At 39.3% G+C, this 18098-nt stretch overlaps 1 protein-coding gene across 6 annotated transcripts in view; it reads right to left on the bottom strand.

The window, feature by feature from the left end:
• LOC138935573 (nephrin) overlaps positions 1-18098 on the bottom strand; it is a 357081-nt gene that overhangs the window by 13615 nt on the left and 325368 nt on the right. For all 6 annotated transcript variants that reach the window (XM_070300241.1, XM_070300240.1, XM_070300245.1 and 3 more), the window contains 6 exons: positions 14656-14810; positions 8660-8804; positions 6832-6962; positions 5185-5344; positions 3734-4033; positions 3209-3508 (listed from right to left, as the gene is read on the bottom strand). In XM_070300241.1, coding sequence (XP_070156342.1) covers positions 3209-3508; positions 3734-4033; positions 5185-5344; positions 6832-6962; positions 8660-8804; positions 14656-14810 — 1191 coding nt within the window. The remainder of the gene's footprint in view (positions 1-3208; positions 3509-3733; positions 4034-5184; positions 5345-6831; positions 6963-8659; positions 8805-14655; positions 14811-18098) is intronic.

Here is an 18098-nt window from a genome sequence, read left to right as displayed (position 1 = left end):
ATTTTAACTGATTCCTAAAAATACGCTTCTGCTCGATGCTTTTTATTCTCCTGTAAGGTCTCTTTATCAGTAAAATTGTAATCTTATTGGGGTCTCGTGCAAAGATATTCAAACGTTCGTAAAACATTAAATAGACGATAAGACGAGTAAAATGAATTTATAATACAAAGAAATCATTAATCATTCAAATTTCAAGGATACTTGTTTCTTTCGATGAAAATGAATATTTTTAGGATATAGACATTTATGAAGAAAATGATATAGCACAGCAGCAGCGCTTATCTGTAATCTTCATTCGTCATTGCTGTGTTTTAGAAAAACACTACTTTATCTCCGGAAACTTTATTTAATATTTTAACTTTCTTTATTTGTGACAATCGCTATTTTGTCTTTGATTTTCTGATGGTGCGTGAAAATCTTTTTGCAAAATCATACTCAACTGATTTTACACGAGAATATTATGTTATATTGAATATCGATGATACTATATGTAACGCATTACATTTTGCCCTGCATCGAACCTTGTTTATTTTCCGCGGGACACGAAAGAGAACTTTTAATAATACATCTTTCTACCGGAATAATATTTATCGAACCGCGCGATACAATACAGCAGTCGTAAGCCAGAAATTTCCGCACCGCGGAAAGTTTGCGAATAATAGTAAATGGAATTAAGCTTTTGCCGTGTCGCAAGCATTTGATCGTAAATGCGCAAATAGAATATTCTCTCTCTCTCTCTCTCTTTCACTTTTTTTCAGATCCATCAAAAATAAAAAATGCGATAGGTATCGTGCATCAGCCTATTTTTCGTTTTTACATATGTATATTTAGATGCACAAAGGCTGCACCGGTGCGGTTTGTATGCGATCTTTGGCCATATATAATCTGTATTTCACATCGTACATCGGAGAGCACGAGGGAGTCGACGACGAGGAGAGAAGCCGAGATTTTAGAAGCTCCTCCTGTTAGCATGGCCCGTGTGAGATCGAACGTTTGTGGAATCTGGAGCCTTTCCGCGCTTTCTCTCGGGAAAGAGAAGATACACGCGAGCGAGACGAGGCGACGACAGTGTGCGCGGCCGATGCGACGTGGAGATATAGCTGGTCCGGGAATTTTATTAAAGTTTCACACTCGCCGGGCCTCTCTCTCTCTCTCTCTCTCATATGCGCGGCGAATGGATCGATTTTCGAACCGACCATTCCACCCGCATACGCGTATACCGGCTTATATACCCGGTGTACATGTACATCACGTCGCGGATATGCACTCGCCTGGATCGCCTGAACTGTGGAAACTGACCGAAAGAGCAATTTCACTTGTAAATTCGTCTCAGACCAAGATATATATACACACACATGCGTGTATATAAATATATATGTATATATATATATGTATGTATGTCGGAGTCGAGTATATCCATTCTAGGGGAAGATATATCCCGAATCTCTTTCTCTTCTCGTCGGTGGAGATCCTACCAGCCAGAAATCTACGGGATGAATGTGGCTAGCGAGGGATGGATTCGACGAGATCCATTCTCTCGGGCATTTGGACCGGGCTCAACCGAGTAGGATTCGCCGGTAATTCCGCGTGCGGTTTGCGTTTCTTATGGAACATTCGGTAAGTCGTGAGTTGTACTTTCTCCTCTCTCTTTCTCTTTCTCTCCTTCTTTACGAGATGCCGTTGTTTCCGTGGTGAAATATAAATGCATGATGCTACTACTCTCGGTGCGCCGAGATGCCAGAATTTTACCGACAATTGTACGCGAATGTAAATATTTGCGAGCGCGACGAGATAGGGATGTTGAGCGGATCGAACGATCAATTTCCCCGTATCAATTTTCCGCGGTTTTATTCCGACGAATAATCGTACAGGCTCCATCAACGCGTTACCGTGTAGATCTGATCGTCGGAGTGATTATATCGCTCGCGGGAATAGAAAGTTTCACGCTGCTCTCATAGATCTTTCCCACTTTCGTAATTACAAGCGGACGGCGAGATTAATTCTCGTAATTACTCGTGATATACCTGTTTCTGACTGCTTGCGCTTCACAAATATTACCATCTCCTTGACGGGATAGAAATTTCTCTCCGTTTTTCGCACCGAATCTCCTTGGCATCAAGTCGAGAAAATAAGCATCGCCACCCGGTTCAACGAGCCACGTCGACATTCGTATTTCGCAGGGAGCATATAGGTATGCGGACCCTTTGGAAATCTGGTCGTAGCGTTTTACGCACCGTCAGAACCGCCGTCAATTTTTGACCGAAACCGTTTCGTGTAAGTGGATTGGAAAACGTCGGAATAGATTACTACTCGCAGAGAACGGCCGGCCGTTCCGTAGAACAATCCACATCCCACGTGTGTACGCACACACACACACACACACACACACAAACGTAGATCTAATTTGCGTAGTATCCATCCAGGTGATCGTGCGTGCTTATGTGTTTGTGTGCCGCCGATTGAATTTTGTCGATCCAGGTACTCAATTTTCGCGGTGGAACCTTTCGTATGGTCCATGTGGTCTTTAGCTACGAGAAACGACGAGGCGGTATATCGTGTTCGACTCGGGGATTCGGGCCGGATGAACGGATTAAAACGTTACATGGGACAATCCGCACGGGTCCGTTCAATTTAATTCGCTAATTCGATTAACCCAACATCCACCCGACTACTCTCATAATTTATGGGGTATAGCGTTGCGCCGATAATTTGTTCGGACGCTTCTATCAAATTACTTATTTCGGTGACGTAGGTACGATCGATAACGTCAGACCTCGAAGCGAAGACCTGATTCGGATATCGTCGAACATCATTAGTGCCATCAATTTTAGATCTAAGCAACGAGTCGTTACGATCGTATTCTGTACGGATATAAAGATTCTTCGACCAACACGGATTATCTTATTATCATTCAAAAAAAATTAATATTTTCATCAGATATAAAAAGCTCTAAGGAATATAAATATAAATAAAAATAAATAAAGCAAAGGGCGATACGAGCCACGCGCAAAGTAATTAGGGCGCAAAAATATTGTAGTTTATTATAATGTGTTGGTAAAATTAATATTTTCACGCGTTAAACTTTTTCGACGTAATTACTATTAATTTCGATTATCTCAAATAATATTTTACGAAAGAAATACAATATTTTGTCACAACTTTCGGAACTTTTCACATCTTTCGACGTAATATTTCTGGCACAACTTACCAGTCTGCTTCTCGGCGACTTTGAGCGTGAAACCTTCCAGTAGCGTTGGATCGCTTCTTCCCTTCGCGTTTGCCGCGTACAGAATCATATTCAGAACCTTGCCCGGTTCTAAATTCTCTACGGTGAAAGCCGCATTATCTTTAGACGTGATGTTGGCCTGCAGAATTCCCGTGTGCTGATCGAACACTTCAAGGAGGAAGTGTTGAGGCTGACCACCGTCAAACCCAGCGGTGCATTCCACCGAGAGTGATTCGGTGGTTTGGTTGGTCAGCGTGCAGTTGTACGGAGCTTCCGGTTTGCCTGTACGCGTCATTAACATTGTTTATGGTCTTCCCCCCCTCTCTCTCTCTCTCTATTTCAATGAAATTTATTTGCGAAACACCGATTTAGCGACAGACACGATGTTGTTCCGGCACAGCGTTGCGAAACGCTCGGTATGCGCATTTCGCAGAACGCTTCTCCGGAACTTTTCCCGGAAATCCTTAGCGATTCAGAGAGAACGTGCATCGCTACGTGTGTACGTACCCGCAGGAATGATGTGAAATATGCAAGCATTCTTCTGCTGACCGGCCGTGTTGCTCGCCCAGCACAACACGGTACCGTAGTCCATTTCCGAGACCGGCCGGTATATGAGGACACTCTGGGTATGTCTGGTCGAATTCTTGTAACGCGCCTGGGGCACGTCGACCATTTCCTCGGTATTGTTGAAGGTCCAACGGAAGCTCTCCGGCGGCGGGTACGCCTCGACCCTGCATATTACGTGAGCGTCCTCGTGTCTCGCCACCCCGTAGATTCTCTTCTGATCCGGCACGCAGATCGGCTTGTCTGGAAGAGAAAATCGGATAGGCGATTTTGTTAATCAACGGCAGTTACTGTTTTGCTTGAAAATGCAAAGTTTGAGAATTTTAGTAATTTTTAATGGATAAAACATTTTAAAATTATTTACTGCTATTATTTTCCTTATGTTGTCTATAATATCAAGAATATTGAGATATAATTGTTATTTTTCTTACTTTCGTCTTTGATATTTACTGGCTAAAGAACAGCTCGACAGCTCCCTTCTTATGCGCGCGTTAAGTAAATATCTAACAGGTATATCTCGGAGATACAAAAATTTACGCTACCGAGATAAAAGTAAATATGATTCTCACCGGACAGAGAGAGAGAAAGCCGCAGCATGCGACATGCGGATCGGAGCCGCGGAGTTTACACGCATTTATTAAAAGTGCGAGGGAGAGGGGAGGGACGCGGCACGAAGCGAAATGACCATCGCCTGGTTTTTCGACGGAAGATCGATGGGCATTATTCGCCCGTTCGCTCGAATAGTTTCCCCATTTTTCGCGGCGCAAACGAAGGCCGGACGGGTGGAAAAGAGGGGTGGGAGGGGTGGGAGGGAGGGAGGGAAATCGGAGTTTGCCGGTTCGGAATAATTTGTTGGTTCGTTGTGGATCGTCCTATTTTTCTTCGTTACATCCAATCCCCTCCTTTCTATTCCGTCCGCCGTTCAACCCTTTCAACTATGTCTTTAATGAATAATCATGCCGACATTTTCATGTTTGACGTTTATTCGCGAGTAATATCCTCGGAGTCTCATAAGCCCGGCAACCAATTACGGGGGCTAGACAGTCGCGATTCTCCCGAAAGCCATTCTCTAGAAGGCGCTTAATAACGTCTCTATTTAAATGTCAGTCATCGGTTACGTTGCCGCGTCGTTTACATCGTATTATATCGAGATATCTGCGACGTCGCGAGTGCCTCTTTGAAACAATTACAGGGATTTCGGACGGAAAATGGAATAATCGAGATCGGCTTCGTAAAGAGTAAGAGCGAAGAGGTAAAAACAGAGGAGCGGTCGGAGCAGTATCGAGAGAGAGTTTACTCGAAATAAAATTTTCATACAACCGAGATGTTCGTCGCGTCACTTGCGTTTCTAGTACGAGACAGTGATAACGCGATCAACGATAATGGCTACTTACACATGATCTTAAGCTCTACGATATTGCTGTAGCCGTCGCCTTCGACGTTGCTGGCAATGCAGGTGTAATTTCCGGCTTGGGACCGATTCACCTCTCGGAGAGCCAAGCCGTATAACTGGACTATGACGCCGTTCTTCGCGTTATTCTGAATCACATGCCCCTGAAACATCGTGCATTCGCGATTAGATCCAAGTGCTGTCGTGATATCTCTCGCCAAGTACTTCGGTTATTATTTCCAATCTACATGTTAACGTACGCCGATGTTGCCTATTTCGAAAACAGCCTATCGTTTTATAGATATGCGCTTGTATTAATCGATCGATAATTAAACTTGTCGGAACAAAGAGGAAGAATATAAAATTGCACTTTGCGTGTAAAAGAGTATGATCTGTAATACAATCTGTATAGACTCTGTCGACGTAACACAGAGCTCACATTCGATGTGGAAATAACTTGGCGATAGAGATGTATTTCACTCAGAACGACGGGGGGGATTTTATTTAATTAAATGGGGTTTTATTAATATTGAGTTAATGAATTCTGCGATGCTAACGTCGACATCGGTAAAGTTGGATATTTTGCGTATTTACAAAGCATTTATGAACGCTTCGCGCGTACCATAATATAACGTACTATATTAAACAATATATAATGACGTCAGCGTCAGCAAAGCTGGCAAGGACGCAAAATGTGAATAAACGTCGACGAAAAAAAAGAGGAGGGAGAAGAGACGCATAATGAGATATTTGAATATAACGCGAACGTAAAAAGGGCGTTGACGGAAAATTATACCACCATTTATATCAAGATATCGTAGTATACTTTTACACACGGTAGTGATCTTCGAAATAGCATAAAGTTTTCACATGTACACATTACGTACAAGAAAAAAATTACATCAATGTTTCTCCATCTCCGGGGTGAAATTTATGGAAATAAAATTTATTACGTGTATTTTATACAGAGAAAAAATCGTTAGGATAATTCTAATGTAAACGGTCGTAAAACAGTCAGCAAGGTAAAACAACTCTCGGCATGTCTTTATGCTGTATAAAAAGTTGATTAAGATAAAGGACGAGCTAATTTAAGATTGCATTTAAGATTATATTAAAATTCTTGTACGCTGTAATTGTATTATGTTTACGTAATGGGGGTAAACATTACGGTCCCCAAGTTAGATAATATTTATTTAGAGAAGTAACAAAAGTGTTTTAGGCATACAGAAAATTTGTTTCCTATTTGTCAGTTTCGACTGCAATAGCCATTATTCTGAACCAACAGTTTTAGGTGTAGTCGAAACTATTCAAGCACAAATATATCACTCGAGAGAATCCAGAGGTCATTGTTCAAATTCAAGCCTTGAGCTTTCTCAACTCGTTTATGTTGTCTGTATATATATACAATATATACACACATTCAATTGTTTTATATACATATATATATACAGTGCATTTTTATTTATTAATTAATTTTATCTATTAGTCCATTATTCTTAAATAACAATATTGATCAATGTGGGTTTTATATTAATATATTTATATTATATTTTGCCGATTAAAAATTATAAACAACGTATATATACATGTATAAACAATACGCACAAATGCATTTACGATATAGAAAATCTTTCTCAATAGTTTTACTTACATTATGCTTCCACACTACTTTGTAGGCATCCGGATTCGCGCGAACTTTGCACTCGAAATATACGTCATCGCCTTCTTCGATGTCGTCCGGATTCATATTCGAACCAAGTTGCAGATGCAAGATAGGAACGACTGTGAGGAGAAAGTACGTAACGTAAGTTATTATAAACAATCTATCGATTATTTATTTTCGTAATTTATAAAAAATTATTTGTCGCAGAAATACCTCTCCCCAATCCTGCAAATCAATATCATCTAAATCCTAAGCAATTAAAAATTAAAGAAAACATACGTATAGAAAATTTAAACAAAAGCCAAAATTTTCTTTCATTGTTATAGGAAAGATGACAGAGAGAATCATGTAGCGTTTAAGAAAAATAATTAGAAACGGGCTTCTCTCACGTATATGTGAGCATTAAAGTTTTAAATTTACATATTCTTAAATGCACGCATAATTTATTCTAAAAAAATCAAATTATATTTTTGTATTTTCTATTTTTGATAGGATGTCGATCAGAAAGCTCCTTTTTTTTAAAACACGCATAACACTTACTTCTTATCAATTTTAATTGTCATATTCGCGGAGAATTAAATTTCTAGCAACTATTAAACGTAATATTACGATGAAGCTTTATTTGCAAAGATATAACTTGTTTATTGTTTAAAACAATAGACTTGCCTTGGCTTGTATCGGGGTTTCGAAATTCGCGAGACGTTCCATTTTGGCCGCCGTCGTTGACGTCTCGTTATTGTGATTACATTCGCGTTTGTACGAACGTAATCTATATCGACGGTCTTGTTTCGGCCTGCCAAGCTTTTAACCCGTTTACCCGTTGCCCGATGCATACATATACGTACACAGACAAACGCAGCTGTACGCTCTGTACGTATGTCGTGCATACGGATTTTTCGATGTATCGATTGCGCGAGGAGCGACACGCGTTTATGAGTTTAGGACTTGATGAATCACTGGCAACTTGTTTTTACGCGACGACACGCGAGTTTAACGCGCGACAATTCGCATCCAGATTTTCGAAACTGTTTGTTTTTGTTTGCGCCGTCAATTATATATTCTCAAATATATATTTTACAAGGAAAAAGAGAATTCCAGACGAATACAGTCGGAGCGCGAGCCCCGCTAAAGCGAAATTTTTGCTAGGATAACATGAAAATGTTTGCAGTGCGCGTAACAATTTCATTGCCGATGAGACCTGTGTTTACTTTCATAGTCGTATAAAAATAAAAACCGAATACCGAGCGTTTATTATACGCTGAGAAATATTCTTTACCCCTTTGTTTTTGTTGCGCGGTAAGGCATAAAAGGAGAGAAATGATCGCGCGTTATTGTTGTGTAATAATATTGGATCTGGAGCATTGTCGGCGTGCTCGCATAATATTGACGACGATATGTTAATGAATAATAATATCAATGATAATAAATGCCGGCTTCGCAGAGCGTATCATATTGCCATTACGAGTATGTAAACTCGCGGTTTACCCCTAGCTATCGGTTTGTGATCTGATATCCTCGTTCAATTCTTTTTTATACTGTCTGTACTAATATCGCATATGCGGTATATCGTAATTATTTTGATTATGCAGACGGTAATATGTCATCGGGAATAATATTCAACAAAACGCATGCATCACGTTATTGTTGTTATTATTAATAAATGCAAGACAAAACATATTTCACAGACAAAACACATTGAACATTCTCTTTATTGAGCAATCGCGCGATTCTATGAAAATTACTGAAGGATCTTTAATTTTCATTGCTTGCGTGTAACTCTCTTCATTTGTATCTATAAACGAGAATGCATACTTACAGAAAACATTCAGTTTCCATGTATCCTCCGCAATACCGCGTTGAATTTTAGAATTTTCAGCCCTGCACGTGATAACTTTATCGTGATCTAATAAAGTGGGCTGAAACGTTAAGATGGAATTCGTCTGGTTACCATCCGGCGAAACCTGCAACAAAATCGAATTATTCCTTTTACGTATTATTATTATTATTAACGCAATTATTAACTAATCGATTAACGAGAAAAGATACTTTCTATAGTTTCAGTTATAAGATGAGATAATATAAAGCTATTAATTATGCATTGTATTAAATATTATATTGGCGCGGTCTCGGGTTCATAGAGATCGGATTTATATAAAATTATTCTCATCTAATCGATATATCGAAATTATAATTATACGTTACATATTTTAATGTGCCTTACGCCGCATCCGTTAATTGCATTTCCGATATTTTTTTGCTACAGCGCGCTTATTAAAGTGCGCATCGTACACGAGTAATTAGATCACATGTACTTAATGCTAATGCTTAATATGAATGCGTTATCTGTTTTGTTAATAGCGATAAATGAACAATTTGCAACAGCAAATCAGGTATATCCATCCATCAGGTACGATATCAAGATTTTGTGTATTTGTTATTTTGCATATGTTACGTACATTAATTTGCAAGCGTTTCATTAAAGTTTCGCTGCTAATTAGTGTCGACGCCAGTAGATCGCGTATAGTAGATGCAGAAACGTGATATATGTATTTTAACATGAGGCTGCTATGAAGGAAGAGCTAATTAAAATCGACTAAGACAAGCTACCGTAAATATCTCTTTTGTTTCGTGATTATAAATTACACGTAGTTGTGTAATCTTTCGAAACGATTTTTTTTAAAGGATTTTACTAAAAAGATAACCTCGAGCCAAAGGATGGTATAGCTATAACGGGTGTAATTATTCGTACTCGCGCGGTAGCGCGCGTTTGAAGTAAGGCCTTATAAGCCAAGCGTTAATCCGGCGATAAGCGTTAATGATCGGACGAGTCAGTCCAGGAGGCGTTTATCATCCACCTTTGCAGGTGGTGTAATAGGACCTGGCTTTCACGTGAGTATTTCACCCCCTTACGCGCAGGTAAATGTAACTTTAACGTAACCGGCACGAAACCGGCCTCTGTAAATCTACGCGAGGCGTAGGTGTCTTCTTGTCAGAAAATATATAATTATCAAACATTTATACACGATCACATTCTCACCATCCAACCGCTCACGTGCAATCTTTTATTACGAACGAGAATCTATACAGAGTATCTTACAAGACGAACGCTATATGATATTTTAATAGCATATTCTCTGTAGATTAATTAAAATTGAAGATTTTAATATAAAAATAACGAGATCGTAATAGCTTTCGAATCGTAAGTTCACCAGTAGTAAGATTCTAATTATGTTCACAAACGTATTGAGATCTATGTATTCTATATTTTCATAGTTTAAATGATATCAATTTTCATGTTTCAATTATTATAATTTGATCGACAGAAATAAAATTAATCTTTGTTTTTATCAAAGAAATATTTTTATGAAAAGTAATTATTATAATATTTTTCAAACTTTTATACGTTTTGAGAAAAGTAAAATTGTCTGGTCTTAATAAATTCAATAATTTTAATAATTACGATTGAATGACATTTTCAGTTTTATATCAATTGAAATTAACTCAAAGTTATGATAATTATTCTCATTTCTTTAGTTCTTTCGCTCTCTAACACAAATTTTCTATTAAGTAATGAAATCATCAGCTCCAGATTAGAGTGCAATTCAATTTTGATGCAAATGCAGTTAAACAATTCTCTCTCTCTCTCTCTCTCTGAAACTGCGATAAATTCACGTAGCAATGACAAAAGTGACAACACAAACTATATGATAATCACGTTTGCGATTTCGGCTTATCACGTCACTCGGTATTGGTCAGGATAATGGACTTCTCAAAGCTAATTGAATGGCTCTAAATTAGCAGCTTTCAAATCAAAAGTCTACATTAATGTGTTTTTGTATAAAAGAGATCTGTTGCATTTGTAACTCGATTAATGAAAACTTTTCCATTTTTTAACGAACTTAATCGTTTTCTTGATAAAATAATCCTAACAATTGCCATCCGCAATAATTTGTGTTATTATTTTGTTGCTTGTAGAATATGACTAAATTGGATCGAAAGACACATATAAACTTTTATTTTTCACGTCAGCTTTAGTAAAATTTGTATTGATTTAGAGAATTTATCACAAACATATTACATAATATATATATATATATATATATATATATATATATATGGTATATAATACGAGTTTTCGCATTTTATAAGAATAAGAAAAGAAACGATCGAGTTTCATGCATGTAATGACAATGCTACGATTAATAAACTATATGCGTATCTTATTCCATCAAAAATATTAATATTGCCATCGTACAATTCCCTTAAGAGCGCGATTAAAATCATGTACGTTTTTAAAAAGGCACACACTATTTCAGGTACTTTCTCAAAAGTATTGATATGATAAGTAGCAAGTATGGATCATTCGACTAACGGCTTTATAGTCACGTGCGAATGGAGCCGTTGGTTAAACTAAAGCAGACCAAATCTGCTGGGGACGGGGAGGGGGCGGGGGGGGGTGTTAGTGGGTGCAAGCCCCACACACGCCGAGGCCGGCCCCGGGGTACGGCGCATTAGGTATTTCCCCCTACCGTCGAGCTAACAAAAAAAAAAAAAGTATGGATCGTAATAATAACGCGATAGAAAAGCGCAAAAATATATCTAGAATAAAAGAAAAAAAAAAGAATACAACAATGTAATCTTGTCTTATAAGTTTATAGCATATAATTTAATTAATCTTATTGGGAGTATAATTTACAATTGCAGTTGTTACTGCATTTCTTTCAATGCCTTCTCCAAAAGATACGGAATTTCTTAACGAGTAATACAGATTGCGGATTAAAACTTTTGCATCGTAGTGTACGTATGCGCGGGCGACGCAGCCCGAAACGAAATTGGCCCAAAATTCGCGCGGCGGTCACATAAATCGGCAAAGTCGAATCACCCACTGCCAACAATACTGTTCACAATCCACCCTCTCTTCCAATCCCCTCCGTTTCGCCCCTGTGTTTTTCTATCCTCTCTCTCTCTCTCTCTCCCTGTTCGCCATGCCTCGATATGTCTGACCGGTACCGAGCTTCATTCGACACCGTGATATTATGACGTATAACGCGAGATAGCGCGAACGTGTCAGAATTGGACGCCGTCTGTCTGGCACCGGCCAGCAACGTGATCGTTATTTGCGGCGGAAAATATCAGCTCTTTGAATCTCTCCGCCACTGTAGCGGATCATCGTCGATCACAAGCGCGCGCGCGCGCGAATCGAATCGGCGTTATTGCAAAATTCACGCGTACGGATGACAGCGAGGCCCGCGTGCGTATCCCGCGCTCATTTTTCATTCGGAAAGTTTTACTGCATCTCGATTATGTGCATCGGGATGGCCGGTAAGAGAGTAGCGTTACGAGAAATTCCTGCACGCAAAGGTCAACGTATCATTATGGTTTCTTCGATCATAATTTATTACAAAATTTCTATAAATCAAATAATCAGCATATTTTAGTGTCATTATACCTATAATATCACACAAATTGACATTGTGAATTTGATCGTAAAACAAAAATGTTTATCGATGCAGAGAAAAATATCCGAATAATACGCGTGAAATCGAATTCTTTCAAAGAATCACGGATAAGATGATAAACGAAGAGAATAGTTGGAATAAATACAGTTAGCTTTCCAATATCCGTTTCGATTTCGTCGAATTGTATTTTAGACGGATTTTCATATAGGAAAAGACTCAATAAAAATAAAGATTAATGCTTTATCATAGTTTAAAAACTTGGTAAATCTGAATTGAAAAAAATTTTTTAGAATTTTGAAGAAACGATTAGGATAGAGAGAGAGAGAGAGAGAGAGAGAGAGTCTGAAAAATTTAGAGAAAATATATATGTATATCATTCAATGTTAATGTAACCGAAGATTTAAATCTGGGTTATACCATCTTACGTACTAGCGTGCTAAAAATGTAAGCATGACACAAATAGAAAGCAAGAGGAAAAAAATAAAAGATTATGGTGAATAAAAATATAATCGCCCGCTTGTATGGTATTGTACTATATTCAGCATGCTGTATATCTCTCCTAACATTCGAGTCTGTCATAGAACTATTGACTAGTCATCGGATGATGGATGGTGTCCATCGCTCCATAGTTACGTATGTACCGTCTATATTAGAGAACTTTGTCTTGTTCCTATAGATCAGATGGATCTCCTTAATGTCAAACGTCTCAAATTCACGTCTATCACATATCGCTCAATTTACACAATTAATTTGAGCAGAAAGAGCAAAAATATCTGGCTGCGTAGACTAAAATATATCGAACATTGCATTGTGTATTCATATAAAAATATGACATTATGATATATATATATATATATATATATATATTGCAGCTAAACTTGTTAAAATTGAAGAAATATAGTCTAAGTATATTTTTATCCAATACATATGTATATATCGGTATCATACTCTTCTCTTTCAAGAGAAAATCGATTAATCTTTTCCGTTTATTCGTATAATGAGTCGGTTCTTTGTACAATGGCCGATTCAATCGCGTACGTTTACCGTTGGAACCGAAAGAAAAACTCTTTTAAAATACTCTTACAAGCGGCAGTTGCGAGAGACTCGAGCGGCGTGTACATCGAGATTCGAGATGCAATTTGGGGGCGGTTGGGTCAAAGAATCGCGTTTCAGGAAGAGTTTGCGCCGCGGAAACGCAAGACGGGCGTAGATCGATGGTTCGCCCGAGAGTTCGAGTACGTATATACGAAGGAGTTCCCTCGTGATGTTAGGATCAAAGAGCGGGGGGAGACGCGCACGCGAGATAGAGACGAGGGGGATGAGGGTGGAGGGCGAATCGCAAGAGCGAGAGCGAGAGATCACGAAAGCATCGCCGCTATCCGGTAATTGCGCCATGGCGTGTCGGAGGGGGAGCTTAATGGCAACGATGCAAATACCGATACCGGCGCTAATGTCAGCGATTTCGTGGAGAAACGAGCATCTCGAAGGAGAGATGCCGCGTACGTCCCTCGGATCGCGCGGTTTTTTGGGTCTTCTCTCTCGGCCGCGATTAATTTTCCTCGATGGAATCCGATTGTTTTTTTCCACATCGCGTCCCGCAGAAAACGACGACGGACACGCGCGATGTGGGAGAGACGAGGTATAAAGTTCCGCCGAATAAGAATTTCATAGATTCGAGAAATACGTCATATTACAGATAAAAGATCGCGATGCGAAGCGGAGATAATGGAGATCGATCGTCTCTCGGTATCGATGATAACATTAGCGAGTTAGGTGGGCGAAGGGGAAATGTAAGCTACGATGTATCATTCTGTTTTTTTTTTTTTTTTTTCGCTCTACCCTTCCACGCGAAAGCGCAGAATAGAAAATTATTTTACGGTTCGCGTCGTTTGTTTCCCTTTCTAGCATTTCGCCTATGACGGTTGTCGCACATTAATTTCACTCGTGCAGAATTTTATCAATAGGATCGAAAACGAATATCGAGTATCGTATTTTTGGCATTCGAAACAGTTACACTTGTATGTAACGTGCAGAAACAAAGTGATCATCCTAGATAAAAATATGAGTTGACATTTTTGCCAAACAAACCCTTTTAAATGCTTTGAAGAGAAATTAAGAAGAAAATTTTTTTTTTCTTGAAAGAGTGTTAATTATGTTTATAAGATACGAAAGATACATAGCGAGGAAAAATATTTAGACTTTACACATTCGTGTAATATTGTGTATTCATGCAATTTTAACAACCGCGCGAGAGTCACTTCTCTCATTAAAATGATTTTTTCCTCGTATATATCCTTCTCGCACGGTGACGGATCTTAATGACGTATCGTTCGATCAGCTGTACGAGTCTTACCTTGTTCGTGTGATTGTCGAGTCTCTTGCCATCCATGTACCAGGACAGTTCAGCCGGTGGCCTTGAACCGATTGTCGTGCAGATGATGTCGTATTTCCGATTCGCGCTGAGGGGCGCGTGTTCGCTGCTGAGTATCATCACGCTCAGGGGCCTTACTGAAACACGGAGAAGAATCGAGGTCGATCACAAGAGCGGACCACGTTGATGGACGCCTGATCAAAAAGCACGAACAAGAATTGCGGCAGCTGCGGAATTGCGGTGCTTAGAGCGGCCGCGGACTTGCACCGTCCGCCCGCTCCCTAATGCGTTTTAAACGAGTGGTACCACGCTACAGTTACCACCCCGAACGTATTGCCGCAAAACCTACAGCCTGATAGCCCTAGGGGAGGGCAGTGGCGCGTTAGCTCCCAACCGCGCCTCTCATAGATTAAGGACTGGTGGGCGTTTCACGTTGATTAATTGAGCCAAGTATTGAATAGTGCACAGATAAAATGGAGTTAAACATCAATCATTAGCCTAATCTCGAAGTATTGCAGAATTAACTGCCAGTGCGATAATAATGTGAAACGTTCTCGCCCTCCCTCTTTCATCTTTGTAATCGTATTAGCGTAATTCCTTTCAAAGAAATATTAGCAAATATTTTTTTAAGACATACGAACGTGGGAGATAATTCGTTGTCAGGTAAAAATGCAAATTAAAGAATCTCGCAAGAGTAATGTATAAATTATTAATAATAAAACTGAAAATATTTGTTCTCGATATTAGAAACGTAGGTTTCAATGAGAAATCCATCATCTTGGACAAAAGTCAGTTACTTAAAAGCCTCGTGAGCGAGCGCGTACGCTCAATGTTTACGCGACATTAAACAAACTGCCTCTCGCAAGAGCGTCACGGTAAATGACGGTATTGACATCCCGACGACGTGGATGAAAGTGCCGATATAGTCGCTCGATTCAACCGCGAAATAAGTCTCGGTCGAATCACCCACACCCCGGCATCTTTCCATCGAATTTAATCGTCAACTGCTCGGCAAAGGAACGTCTTTCTTCGGCTACGCCAGGGAACGAAAAAAAAAGTGCGAGCGCGACGACGAAGGGCCGGCTGCGGGGGAGATAGGGACGAACCTTGGCATAGGTAGTGTAGAGGCAGAGGAGAGATTTTTCATTCAACTCGCGCACCATCGCGCTCAGGGAGAGTCCGGAATTAAACTTTCAGTACGCCGAACTTTTGAAAAAGTCGAATGAAAAATTTTCCTCTCTTCCTTCCTTTCGCCGCGTCCACCATTATCTTCATCTTCGCTAATCTTAATCTACCGGCTACAACAATCTCGCCTGCCATGTTCAATCGGTATATTGATGCTAAAAGCAAGATTATCGGCATAAGCCTCCAGTACTCGAATGTCTATACAATCGTGTTGCATATTCGCATCATGTAATTCTGTGTTTATACGGTAAATATGGCTTCGTAATTCCTTGAACGCATTATTAAATTCTCGGATCTTCACACTGTACGCTTGAAATATCATTAGTTGAGCCTTAATATCTTTTGTGCGCGAACGTCATATTTTATTCCCATGATTTTGTTTGTACTTAGTAATTTTTGTTATAATGAAAAGGACGAAATCTGCGCTCGCACGTGCTCTCAGTTTTTGCAAATTAATGAAATATTAATGTTGTCTTTTTTTTTTTCTCCATCCCTTGTTATAGCGTTATGGCGCTTATTACGCCTCCCTGACCCTTTTATTCCGCCTCCTCTCTTTCTTAGGTTTATTATTTCGTTATTACTAATAAAGCAATGCGTGCGCGTTTTTTTTTTTTTTTTTGCTTTGTCGTTATTACGTGAGTGGACAGTGGAGTAGGGGAAAAGACGTGACTAGCAGCAATATTCTTCTCACGTTGTATAAACGTTCGTCAGCTTTTTCGCGAGTTGTATTGTATGCGCTCGACGGATAGTCATGACGAACGAAGGGTTGTGCGAAAAAGCACGCGAGTGTCCATTAGATGACCCACTGAGCATTCAACGAGTATGCGAATGCGTCACGATCACATGGCGTCAATGGTTTAATGGGTGTCTGATGGATGACGCGAATTAGATTTACACAAATAATGCTTCCATAGATTTGGCGTATGCATTTTTTCACTTTCATTGCAAATTTTTTTGGAATAATAAATTTTGCGCTGACGTCGTTACATATTTTACGAGACGCATTACGCGTCTATAAATAATAGCGAGAATAATTTATTAAACTAAATAATTTTATTTAATTCGACTAAACCCTCAGGATTTTACATTAAACTGATAATTGAAATAACATAAAATCGCGCGAAAGAGATTTTTTTAGAAAATATATTATTCATAGCATATTATGTTTAGTTTGATACATAACAAGAGCGCTTTAATTATTTTATGGCGTATTTTGATTTATATTGTACTTTTTCGGTCAGAGAATTTAGAGCAATTTTCTTATAATAAATCCGTATCTTGAGCGAAAAAGGAATAAGGCTTCATCTCGTTTTATTTTGTGAAATAAAATTTTAATTACAGCTTGTTGAAGGAGAAAATAGACTATTACAAGAAACCGATAATACAATAACAAGTAATCTATTAAGATGCAATTTATTCGATATTATAAAGAATACTAATAATTTCCGTTCTGATAATTGTTATATTTCTATGATAAAGATAAACGTTTATAATATACTATTTCCACACATACTTATATATAAAAAAAGCCTGGAATTGCTTAGACAGACGAACTGTAAATAATGTCAATAAAGAATACCGATGGCCGTCAAATACAATCATTCCTCGGGATTGCCGACGATCGCGAAAGAATTCGATACAGTTTGGATAAGAGGTAGGGAACGACGGAATAAAAACGGTACTAACGAGATTGCAGTGCAAAGAAAAAGGGTTAAAGAGAGAGAGAACAGAACGAAAGAGAGTTAGAGGAGAAGATAGAGCGGCTGAGTAACGAACGAGCGGACGAGGTTGAACTTATTGCTATCGCGAATTGAAAATACGTTCGTGCTTAATCCGACCGGGGCTTACGGTAGCGCGTTTGCATATCCCAGCTGCCTACTTCTGCCCCGGATATCCCGCAGCTATCGTTGGTAGTTTTTGGTGAGTCCGCGCCGCGCCGCATCGCCCCCGTTACTCTCCATGTTTATTCGCGTATCTCGCTTTATTACGTTTCCGGATTAATGCAAAGTTACAGACAAAAAGATTGTAGGTATTAAATGTATTGGTTGTGTGTGGGTGGCACGCACCGAATAAAAACAGAGCGTATCCGCCACGTATCCGGGCGAATAATGTTACATAGATGGATCCAAACAGAGAGAATGCGCTCTCGCTCCGTTTTTTATCGCCTCGCGAAAAATGCGAAACAATCCCCCTTCAACGTGAGCCTGAGCAGCAACATGTGTCATTCCAGACAGGAAGAT

This window comes from Polyergus mexicanus, unplaced genomic scaffold, assembly GCF_030449975.1.
Source record: "Polyergus mexicanus isolate NDT 795.1 unplaced genomic scaffold, iyPolMexi1.0 SCAF_8, whole genome shotgun sequence".
Taxonomy (NCBI): Eukaryota; Metazoa; Arthropoda; class Insecta; order Hymenoptera; family Formicidae; genus Polyergus; species Polyergus mexicanus.
The sequence above is the reverse complement of the archived record's forward strand: the minus strand, read 5'-3'. Positions and strand labels throughout refer to the sequence as shown.